The 12302-nt window shown below is 34.8% G+C and overlaps 2 protein-coding genes across 3 annotated transcripts; both read left to right on the top strand.

The window, feature by feature from the left end:
* Positions 1-859: 859 nt before the first annotated feature.
* On the top strand, positions 860-7740 carry LOC137812872 (protein tesmin/TSO1-like CXC 5). Of its 2 annotated transcripts, none has more exons than XM_068615106.2 (8): positions 860-1504; positions 1955-2062; positions 2171-2348; positions 3127-3480; positions 4329-4429; positions 4503-4597; positions 5685-6107; positions 7112-7740. In XM_068615106.2, exons 1-8 carry the CDS (start codon positions 1305-1307, stop codon positions 7303-7305), a joined length of 1653 nt encoding a protein of 550 aa, XP_068471207.2. In that variant the 5' UTR covers positions 860-1304; the 3' UTR covers positions 7306-7740. The 2 variants fall into 2 exon arrangements, 1 of the variants encoding a protein (XP_068471207.2); XR_016518908.1 differs by having other exon boundaries at positions 966-1504; positions 4517-4597.
* Positions 7741-10027: 2287 nt separating this feature from the next.
* On the top strand, positions 10028-12133 carry LOC137812865 (uncharacterized). The gene is made up of 3 exons (XM_068615099.2): positions 10028-10291; positions 10442-10560; positions 11809-12133. The coding sequence occupies exons 1-3, from the start codon at positions 10155-10157 to the stop codon at positions 11826-11828; spliced, it is 276 nt and encodes a 91-aa protein (XP_068471200.1). The 5' UTR covers positions 10028-10154; the 3' UTR covers positions 11829-12133.
* The last annotated feature ends 169 nt before the right edge of the window (positions 12134-12302 follow it).

The raw sequence follows: 12302 nt of genomic DNA on the forward strand, positions 1-12302 counted from the left end.
TTCTTGATGATAATGAAAGTAATTGAAAAGGGATAATGATGATGATGGTGGCTTTTGGAACTCTCACCTAAAAAGGAATCGAATAATGTATTGACTTTTACAATGAAGTCTCATGTTGGCTCATATTGGGCTAATCGAAGTGGTGGTGTGTCTTTCATGGTCCAAATGTAGGTTTTTAAACTCTTCAAAACCATAGGGCCACCATTCACAACCCAGGTGCCCTTCACATTTATCATCTATTCCTCCTCACAAAAATATATAACACATGTCATTTCCTTTTCAATTTATTACCCACAAAATAAATCACATTTCATTTTCTTTACCAATTTTTGCAATTCCTCCCAGAAAAAGGAAAAAAAGTACTGTGTTACAATTTTTTAAAGTTATCATACCATAAATATGAAATATTTATTGACGACACTTATTATCTGTTACAGAATGTAACCGATTTTTAAAAGTAAATTAATTTAGACTTTTTCACGTATAAAAATAGAAGATTATATCTCAATTTAATTAAATTCAAAGGATATTAAATGCTTTAAAATTGCATTTTTTTTTATAATTTACCTGTGTTGCATGTTTATGAAATGATAGTGAAGTTAGCTCAAAAGAATTGCACTGGGAAGTCAACAACTCGGGTGGGACCACTTTATTTTAGCGCCAAATTCTCTGTTTATTTACATTTTAGGTTTAACCCCAAAACGGAATCCGCTGTTATTAACCCCAGCGAAGCAAAGAGAGGCGCTGGATAGAAGACGCACACGTGTCTACCGTGAACGAGTGATATAAAAAGGAGTTTGGAGGAGAGTTGAATCGAAGGGCAGAGGAGGAAAGAGGAGCGAGGTTTCTATGAATTTGCGCCGCGAGATTGGAACTTTAACGGAGGAGCGTGGGATGAAGAGGGGGAGGAGATCTGGCCGTTGAATATTTACGAAAATTGAATTTGAAAAGCTTGGGAGAGAGAGGGAGGAAGAGAGGGGCGAACGCGAACACCACCAACGAAAGAAACACGAAGCCCCTCTCTTCTATTCTCTTCTCCTAATCACACACTCTTCTTCTTCTTCTTCTCTTTGTTATTCTTCTTCTTCTTTCTTTTTTTCTATCTATTGTGTCTTGTGTCGGTGTTTGGATCAAATTGTCTTGATTCCAGAGTTGCACGCGCAGACGCGTGGTGTTTTGGATCTGAAACCACTGAATTTGAACTTAATTTTTGATGAATTTGCTGCTGATTGTTGTTGATGTTATCGTCGATAATCGGTGAGTGGAGTGAGTGAGGTTGTTACTTTTTTTAAATTATTGTTTTGATGGGGGAAGGGGAGGGTGAGGGGAGTGATTGTGCTCCCAAGAATGTTGTGACTAACGACGTCGTCGCGAATGCGCTTTTGCCGTCTGAGGTTCCCGCCAAGAAGCTCGCCAGGCAGCTCGATTTCACCGGCTTCGGCGGGATGCCGCCGCAGCCACCGGTTGTTTTGCCGCTGCCGTCTTCTGCTTCCGTCAGGGTTGGGTGAGTTCTTGAATTCTGTTCTTGTTTCTATTTTTTTCATTTCTCATGGAATTTCAGATTTCTGAGAAAAGGAAGGTGTAATTGTGTTTTTTTTTTTAAATGTCTGAATTTTTTGGAAATTCTGGGATTGTGAGTTTGTGAGTAAAGTTTCGATTTTGATGTTTCTGTTTGGGCGTATGATACATGCGCGGTGTTTGTTTGTTAGTTATGAAGTTGAGTTGCAATCAGAGCTTGTGAAGATTTGGATAGGAAATTTCCTTTCTGGTTTCGGGGTTCGGTGGTTGGGAAATGAAAAGGAAGTGACTGATGATTATTATTATTATTAGTTTTGGTTAATTTAATATGAATTGAATTTTATTTTATTTTTTCTAGCTAAGGTGTTTGTTGACTGATTGAATTGGTGTTTGGGTTTTTGCGCTTTGGTCTTCAATTAAAGTTTGTTTTATTCAGGAAACCAGAATCTCCAAAGTCGAGACCGAGGCCTGGCTTTGAAATTAAAGAAGCAACTCCCAAGAAGCAAAAGCAGTGCAATTGTAAACATTCAAAATGCTTGAAGCTGTTAGTGAAATACTCTAGCTTTCTCTGTCATCTTCTTATTGTGCTTTTGATACTTGTTGGATGGAATGGTAAGTTATCTGGAGCTAATGTTTGAAATGTCTTGCGCAGATATTGTGAATGTTTTGCTTCGGGAATTTATTGTGATGGTTGCAACTGTGTAAATTGTTATAACAATGTGGAAAATGAAGCTGCAAGACGAGAAGCGGTGGAAGCTACTTTGGAACGCAATCCAAATGCGTTCAGGCCGAAAATTGCAAGCAGCCCTCATGGAACACGTGATAGCAGGGTATGTGGTTGGTTTAGCTTTTTTAACTGTTAGTGTTGCGTGTCATGTTTTATATTGTGGATCATTAGCATTGATTTAAGGTATTTTTTTATTGATTAGACATTTATCTTGTTATCTTTTATTAATTTTCTTTAAATTCATTGTGTACTTACATGCAAAGCTTCTTTATTGTAATTGGAGGTCACTTCTGCTTGTGTACATGTTTTCCCCATTGCATAATTTTAAGTTCCATGAAGTGCATCATTTCATAATTATGGAATCATGCCTTTGCTTATGACTCAACCATTTTTGGGTTTTATAGTTTTGTAGAAATATGCAATTTTCTTGTATATTAAATATCGTTATTTGTTACATTAATTGTCTCTATCCCCTACATATCACTCCGTTGATGTTGTTTTCAACAAGCCATAATTTAGATAATTCATTTTTTTATCTCCTAAAATGTTGCGTCAATGAAATCATTACATTTCATTTTAGTTTCCTTATTTGCTTTTTCTTAAATTTAGTCACACAAGCATACTCAGGGCTCAGGTAAGTGAGCTTTTTCAAGCACGTGTCTCATTTGTCGACACAAACTTGGCTTTTTAAGGTATAAACATTTTATATGACAGTAACCAATTGTTAAAACAGCTGACAAATTCACTTATATATGCTCTAAAGTGTAAAACTGTAAACAAATTATTTTTCTTCAGAAGTTAGTAATTTTTCTACTACTGATAAAAGTGGTACATTTTTTTTTTTTACTTTTCAATTGTTTTTGACATCAAAATAAATGCAGGAGGATGCTGGGGAAATTTTGATATTGGGAAAGCACAACAAGGGGTGCCATTGTAAAAAATCTGGGTGCCTCAAGAAGTACTGTGAGTGCTTCCAAGCCAACATTCTTTGTTCTGAAAATTGTAAATGCATGGATTGCAAAAACTTTGAGGGTAGTGAAGAGAGACAGGCTTTGTTCCATGGAGATCAAAACAACAACATGGTGTATATTCAGCAGGCAGCCAATGCTGCCATAACTGGAGCTATTGGTTCCTCTGGCTTTTCATCACCACCAATATCAAAGAAAAGAAAAGGTCAAGAACTCTTATTTGGGTCAGCCATCAAGGATCCATCACTTGGCAGGCTGGGACAACAGGTGAAATTTGTTAATAATGTTTAAGGTTTATTTTAACTTTGGAAATCAGTTAAATTGGGGAAATGAAGAGAAAAAGCTAGTGCAGTTTTACAATTTACACTCGCTTAATATTACCTTTACTGTAATATTTACAGTTGTGCAATAGCAGTTTATATTTTTAAATTAAACGTGAAAGTTGCATTTAAATTTGATTTAGTCTTTATTTAATAGGGATATGCTTCCTTTGATTTGTTCCAATGTTTTTAGTACGACTCAAACCCAGGAGGAAAACCCATCTCAAAGCTAATCTATTGGTCAGGAGGGCCTCAAGGCCTAAGTATCACAATATGCTTCCATATTTGCTCTGTGAGATATTAGAATATCTTACATTAATTCAAAAGCCCGTGCTCACTATGGCCATTCTGTATATCTAGTCAGAGTTTGACTCCTTTGCAGGCTTAGGGTTTCACTTAGAGTAAGCCTTTCTCTGGTTGCTTTTTACCATGTCTAGGTTGCCCCATCCATGTCAACTGGCCTCAAGGAAAGCACCATTTGTTGACTCAAGCCCATCAGGAAAGTCCATACCTAAAGACTAGCCAGGGTGTGATGATTTCATGTCTTAAGTATCACATTTGCTTAATGAGGCACATAACAATGTCAACTTGTTATTTTAATTGTGAATGAAAAAATGCAAATCAATTCTGCTGCTTTGATACTGAAAGTTTCACTTCAATACCACGATGACTTGACATCGGGTCTAGAAAAAGTTCTTCCTTGAGTTGCAAGTTCAAATTAGCCTTTTTAGAGTGAAAACTATAACGTGACTTTTTTATCTAATCCATATCCACTAATGTTGTAATGTTCACCAGGCAAACAATGTCAGAGTCCCTGCACCGTCCTCATCCTTGTCACCTATTCCAGGTGCCCGTGTTGGACCATCAACATTAGGTCCTTCAAAATTAATGTACAGGTAGGACTGGCTAAATATTATGAATTGAAAATATATCTATTTAATTTAGTCATTAACTTGATTATTGTTGAAGGTCTCTTTTAGCAGACATCATACAACCACAACACCTGAAGGAACTTTGCTCAGTTTTGGTGCTAGTATCGGGACAAGCCGCAAAGACATTTACAGGTATATTGACATGTTACATTGTCAATTACGAATTGCATCATATGCTTTGAAAGTATTATCATTGTTGTTTTTTGTTTCTTCTTTATGAGTAGTGTGGTATTGGCCGAGAATAGATTTTCTGTCCCCCACTTTTTCCCTGCTTTTTCTCTTTCATATAATGAGTGAACATTATACATGCTCAAATTGAATTGTTACATCTTATAAGACTTTCTAATTTGTTGCTTTTCAAGTGCATGACAAAATGAAAACCAAACAAGTTTTCAGCCAAGGTAAAGTTCATTATTTTATTTATCACCATGTTGTTTATGTGCCATCAAACTAGTTTGAGGATTTAGTTAGCTAAATAATAAATTACAGAATTCGACCTGATTTAATTGATAATGTACCTGCAAACAATAGTTTCCTTCATGGGAAATGGGAAAGCAAAAAAGGAAGTGCGATTAATTAAAAGTTATTTATTTTGAAGTGGAATTAATTCTACGTGATCTCTAAATGTTTGGTACCCTGCCCATATGCTGATGTTATTTGCAACTGGATAGTTGTTTGGTGAGTTTTGGAATCAGGGAGGAAGTGCAATCCTCAAGATGCTGGAGTATTGAAAAATTTGAGCACCTTATAAACCTCTATTCTGCCAAGTGACCTTTTAGTTCATCTAAATTTTTCATGTTTCTCCGTAGAAATATGATTAGGAAACAATTCGTGAAAATGAAATTTTTTGTTTATGTACATGTTTTCTTTTTATATATTCTGTTTCTATCATAATAATTATTAAAAATTTCATTTATTTTGCTTCAAGAGTTTTGTTTTGGAAATGGCGAAAGCCATGTTGCATTTTCATAATCATAAGTAAAAAATTAAGAAATTGAAAACAATAAATATTTCCTACAACCAAACAGGCTCTAATACATGTGGTCCATGAGTTTACATGTACTAGAAGAAAAGATTGTGTGGGAAAAACATTTATAGTTTTGTGTATAATTGGTGATTCCAGTTGCTATGTATCTACCAAGTGATTAGCATTATCAATTTACAACTGCACATTATTGTCTTATGTTCTCTGACCAATTACTTTTACTACTGTGAATAGACCAGAAAAATTTAATGGATAAGCATGGAGAAGATCACACAGAAACTTCTCTTGCTTCTTCAACTCAAGAGCAATTACCAAACCAAAAGGAAGCTAATGTTGAGAAACCTATGGCTGATGATGATTGTTTGAGTGCAAACCAGACAGATAAAATCAGCCCAGAAAATTCTTGTTCAGATGGTGCTGATGTCCCAAAAGGGAGGCCAATGTCTCCTGGAACCTTAGCATTGATGTGCGATGAGCAAGACACAATGTTCATGACTTCTGCCTCCCCTATTGGATCAAGGGCGCATGCCTGCAACACATCTTCACAACCGCAATATGGACAAGGAATGACAGAGGTCTATGCCGAGCAAGAAAGGATTGTATTGACAAAATTTAGAGACTTTCTCAATAGGGTTATCACTATGGGAGAAATAAATGGTAAGTTAATACTTTCATCTGAGTTAAGTTATAATTTGTTTGCAAAATTTTCATAAAATCCCATTCTTATCACTGGTGCTGTTACAATTGAATCTTGTCAACTTTCAATTTAGACAAGTAACAGCCACCCTCCCAATAACATTGACAACAATCGCAATAACCGTTTTCTTATTTTCCGTTAGCTTATTTATCTTTAGTTGTACTTCTGTAAAGCTAAACCTGTATTCTTTATTCATAAACTGACTTTTTTGAGTCTGATACCAATATCAGTCCAGAGACAGTGTACAATTTCACGAAGATAAGAAATACAGCAAAGAAAGGAAAAATAGCTCTACATTGGCTTTACCCCTTTCTCACTTACTACCCCTTATGCTCCGCTTCCCACCTGAATCTCCTCTGATCCATTTACTTTCTGGCACCCTGTCCATCCATTTCATTCAGATGCACATCCCTAGCATGAATATTGTTCATGATTTCATTGTTGCTTCCCGGCCTTGAGGCTTGATCCTCGTACCACCTTATTCCTCCTAGAATATACCTTAGTTATATCACATCCCTGCACATTATATTTTCCCCACTGCTAAGAGCAATCTATTCATATTCCGTTGATTTCTCAGCAGCAGCTTGTGTTTAAACGCCTAATCTTGAAAAATATTCACTTCACATCAAAGTTACGGGGTTTGCTCACGGATGGAAAATGGTGGTGTCTATTGATGTAAAGTGTACATCAAGATAAACAGATTAACCAGCTGTTCCTTTCTTGTTTATTAATGCTTTGTTCGGCCTGCTTTTATATAGCTGTGGCTGTTGAAATGACTTTGAAATTTCCTATTTCTGTGCTCCAAGAATCAAAATTGATGTGCTGGATTCCTTCTTTGTCTCGGTAGATGTTAAATGTTTATTTATGGTTATACATACTCTACCAAGTATACCTAGTGTATTTTTTGCATTACCTACTTTATTGTTTGATGTTGCTAATTTCTAATTTCTATTTCCAATTTCAGAAACAAAGTGTTCTTCATTAGCTAGAAGTGAATTAGAGAGTCAAAAGGAACCAAATAACAATTGCACTGGAAATGCCAGTACTACTGAGACAGATCATCAGCAGGGAACCACTAATAATGGTGTTGCCAAAGCTGCGGGCAGCATTACTTCTACATCTTCGTTCCCTGGTGGTAGTCTTATTCCTGAAAAATAGATATCAAAAGGAATCTAACTTAGATAACTGTGGAAGAATATTTGAAGGTATGCTACAACTCTGAACTGTAAAAACACTTTCATTCTTCGTTATGTTGCTTCAATGAAGTGGGCGTCAACTGCCAAGCACCCAGCCCCACCAATTAGTCCAAATAGGATCAATTTTTTCGGTTATCAATTTATTCTTCTACTCCGGTCATTCAAGTATAGGATCTGAATTAATTGCTCTGCTTCGACGTAACTTGTAAATTGCAGACTTGTAATTTCATAAAAGAAGCAATGTAACCTAATTCCCCTTTCTAGAGTTTTTTTCCCCTTCACCTTCCTCCTCATTCATTATTGTATTCAAATGAAGAGAAATTACGCTTTGAACTAGAGCGCATTATAAATTGTAGTTTTGTTACAATCTAGCTTAATTTAATTACATTTCTCCAAATGTTGATAATTTGATTATATAGTTAGTACTCACCCGATAATTCTTCAGCATTTAAGGCTTAGCTATTGTACTCACTTCGGCATGGCCTCCTAGCGTGTGTTTTAGATTGACTGTCTAGTCTATTGTTGTGAAAGTGACAAATGCATAATACTTGTTCTTTACTCGTTAGGTGGTGTTCGGGCTTCATCACAGGTAAGAGACTCATCTCATAACCCTTTCTAGCTAATCTCTTCTTGTGCTTATGTGATGACATTTTCTTTATCTTGAGAAAACGATGATTATTTTTATCTAACTTCTGAAGTAATTTGGGTTATAAATAAACGGATTTGTTTTTACGATTTCGATGACATGCTTCTCTGTTGTACTATGCTCTTGATTCCTATAAAGGGTTTCTGATTTGCTTCGCCATGGCGAGTAGAGAGGTACTCGTAAAGAGATTTATAGGCAAAAAGAGCATAGTATAACAGAACTAATATATTAATATAGAATATATGCAGTTAATAGTTTCTAATACGCAACGGTGAAGGAAGCAGAGGTGATAGAATGAGCTGCCCAGCACGATTCAAGTTTCCTGCTTTGGGTTCTGTTGGGCTCAAACAAGGTTTAACTTTTCTTTAAGGGAGTTTCTTCCTACACCCCACATTTTTCTTTCTGCACCCCTAAATTCTTTGAAATATCGAAAATATCCTTTTACAGTTTTGGGTAATTCCAGAATCGGGTTCCCTAAGCAAAAATGTTTTCAGAATAGAGGTTCTGTAAGCCAAGGGTGTTTTTGGATTAGGAAATCCGAAAGACAACAAATTATTTCAAAATATCCTTTCTGAAACACATTCTTTTTGTTTTCGAATTGGTAAATTTGAAATTAATAAAATATATTCTGGAAAATATGTTCCAAAAATATTCTGGAGAGAAATCTCGAAGTCATTTCTAAAAGAGTAAAATAGTCTTTTTCGAAAATGATGGGATGTAGGAAGAAATTTGTTATGGTGCAAGAAAAAACAACTTTTCTTTAATCACAATAAAAGGAGGGTAATTCTTCCTGCACGAGATCAATTGTGATCTTCACCCAACATTTATTTTAAAACTCTAAATTCTCTTTATCGCCTTTATTTCAAACAAAAACTACAAAGGAGCTCTTCTACTGTAATTGAGGTGTTTTGAGTGGAGGTGGTGGTGGTGTAGTAGTTTGTTGTGGTGGTGGAGGCCAAGGCATTAGTCTTAGGTGCGATGGAGTTGTCTTTTCAAGTAAGCATTTTCATTTTCGTGTGATAGTTGCAGCTGCAAATGGTTTGAAGTTGTTATTGGATATCGAGATCCAGAGAGTGACTTACAGATGTATCCAGAAGTATGTAGTGTGCATTTTGGATTTTCGCATCCAGAATGAGAAAAGAAAGGCTTTTAGATCTTGACATTTAGAAGACATTATTGTGTATCCAAATAAGACTACGAATGACCATATCCATAAAACACATCTCAGCTATGGACTTGCAGATTCATAATTGAATAAAATATAATGAATTTGATTATCAAAACTATAATGGATGATCCATTTTTAAACAAATATGGAACTGAATGAATATGTTGTGTGATACGATCAAGTTGATTATAATATTAAATTTAATTTAAATACACATGAATTAATTAAAGGGATACCAACATTGTAATGGACCAAGCAAACAATATATTTTGTTAATTTTATACAATTTAGAGGTATCTTACCAAAAACTAAATCTAAATTATTAAAACAGAAGTAATACATACACTTATTTTCTAAATAATTTAATCAGTAAAAGTCTTTTAAAAGTGTTTTTTTTCAAAAACTAATCTCAAATTCTTGTAACCTCTAAATTGTTTAATCTAAATTACATCTTTGACTGATGTATGTAAAATGTATCTTTATATTGTAAAATCCAAAAATAATATAAATTACTCAATTTTCAGTCTACATAAATTTGGTACGAAGGAGTAAAGAAGAATGAAAATAAGATTTAATATTTTCTTTATAGAGAAATACTTGTTACACTTTTTTATGCGTAAAAGATGATAAAAGGAGAAAGCCTTCTCAAATTATGAATTAAAAAAACAGTAAACTTGTGTAATGCAGAAATTAAAATATTAAAAATATTACTACTAATATAGAAAACACCCAAAACATCTATCATTAAACTTCCACAAATTTTTAAATAAATTTTATGATTTGTATAGAATAAATCATCAGTGTTAATTAATTAAAAATTAATTTCTACAAGGTCTTGGTTAGAAATGTCTTTCATCCAAAAGAAAATATAAGGAATCCATAAAGAAAAAGAGAAATACAATAAAGAGGGAAACGGCGTCGTTGCATTGGTAATATTCTGGGAAAACATAGCATAGAGTGGCGAAGGTTTCATACTTTGTAGTGCTTCAACACAACAATGGCATCATCGAAGGTTTTGTGTAGGTTGTCGTCTCGGTTACAGACACTTGCTCACAACAACTTCACCAAACCCTCAATCTCTCTTCACTCCAATCCACTTTCTCTCTCTTCGCGCCGCCTTTCTCGCACTTTCCGGTGAGCCCCACGTCTCCCTCACGCTTCGTTTCATCCCCCCAATGGAAATTTTTTTGCATTACCCTTTCGTTCTTGAAAACATGTAAGACATTTTTCTGTGATTGTGTTTATTCATTTGTTTTAATTAAACTTTGTAATTTGGTGGGTTAGGTTACCGGTGGAGTTGGGAAGCTTGGACTCAATGATGCCGTTTCATAGCGCGGTGGCTTCATCTCGATTAGTGTCAAGCTTGTCTGTTGAGTCTATGGGTTGGGCGTTAGTTCCTCAAGGTGTGTGTTCTTATGAATTTATGACATGACTTTAAGAAATGTGAGATGAGATTTGTGGCAGTGAATGTCGTTGCACACCACACTAATAGCCCTTGCTTTTTTCTTGTGTTTTTGTATCTTCGTGTTTTAATGTTCGTATACAATTAGGAGAGTGAAGTTTGAATCGAAAACCTCATGTGAATTAGAACCTTAAGTGAGGTGACAAAGGTCTGATTGGTTAAACTTCTCTATAAACATTTATAGGAGAAGAAAACAAGAAAGTAAAAGAAATTGTGTTTATCTCAGAAGTTAAAATCTACCTACGCACTTTAGATTTTATATAAGTTAAACGAGGGAGGTTCTATAAAAGCTAAGTGCACAAATTGATTTAATTTATTAGAGAAGCTTAATTCATATTTACTTATTTTCTTCTCCTATAAGTTTTTGCGGAGAAATTCATCCAAACAAGATTTCATTAGACTTCAACTAGTTTTTCACCGAGGGATGGCTTAAAAAGACTGAAAGTGCTTCTTTGCCAATTTGTATAGACATACCATTTGGTTTTGTTGGTTAGAGGTTGAGCTTTCTTGTGTGAAGATTTTGTAGGGTATACCGTTACCAAATGATCTGCACTTGGTATTGGAGGTATATATATTTGTGATAGAATTTACTTAGATGTGAAAAAACATACGATAGGCATTTGAGGGGAATGTGGTCTGAAGCATTGCACCATGGGGTAGGAGGAGGGAGTTCTTCTAAATTATACAGTAAATTGGTCAATATCGTTTTCATTTTACCCATTGTTTTTAAATTTTAGAAGCTTTGAATCTTATGCTCACGGTAGATAAATAGACAGATAGATTTTATTAGTCATCTGATAGAAAATTCACCACGATAGTTGCATTATGACTGAAAAATGCCAAAACAAATCATGATGGTATTATTTTAATGAAGTTTTGCTGAAGTGCATTCCAGGGTATTAGTGTTAACTGTTAACTAGAGATACCTGATGCTCAAGAAGACAAATATATAGATTTTATAATTTTTGCATAGAATTATATTTTACAACTCAACAAAATTAAATATCATTGGGTCCTTTCACACTTTGTTAGAAGTACAGAAGTTGACTGCATGAGTAAAAATATCTATCTTTGATGTTAGGCTTGCTGTACACTGTTTATTTTAAAGTACATTGTTGATAAGAAAATTGCACCCATCTCATTTTTCCATCTAATTTGTGGTACAAACTTTCATTTGTGTATTTTACAGGTATTTCCATGCCTTTATGACAGCATTTGTCTGCAGTTAGTTGCTGCAAGGTAGCATTTTCATTGGATGTCAGGCTCATGTTGATGTTTTCATTTGTTGTAATATTGAGGCCACCGACATATGATCCTTCATCTGACATATTTGAGGACACGCAGTGCAATTGATGTTGCTTGCATATTGCTTAGTTCATTTTATCTTCATATATTTCTGGAATATCTTTTTTGGTTTTTCCAGTCTGGATAATTTTTTTCTTAACTAGTAATGCATTTGAGTGCATTATACCTGAGAATTTAATCCATTTTTCTTGTTACTGTTTCCATGATTACTACAGTTCTATGGTATTTATAAATCATCGTCAAATCAGATATCATACTGTAGTGTAGAAGAGTGCTGCTAGCATATTGGAAATGAGATTCTTATTTAGTTGGACTCTGGAATTGCATCTAATAGGAAAGTGTGTTGGAGTGTATGTGCTGACATTTCTCATATTGAGT

This window comes from Phaseolus vulgaris, chromosome 2, assembly GCF_051622355.1.
Source record: "Phaseolus vulgaris cultivar YP4 chromosome 2, ASM5162235v1, whole genome shotgun sequence".
NCBI classification, from domain to species: domain Eukaryota; kingdom Viridiplantae; phylum Streptophyta; class Magnoliopsida; order Fabales; family Fabaceae; genus Phaseolus; species Phaseolus vulgaris.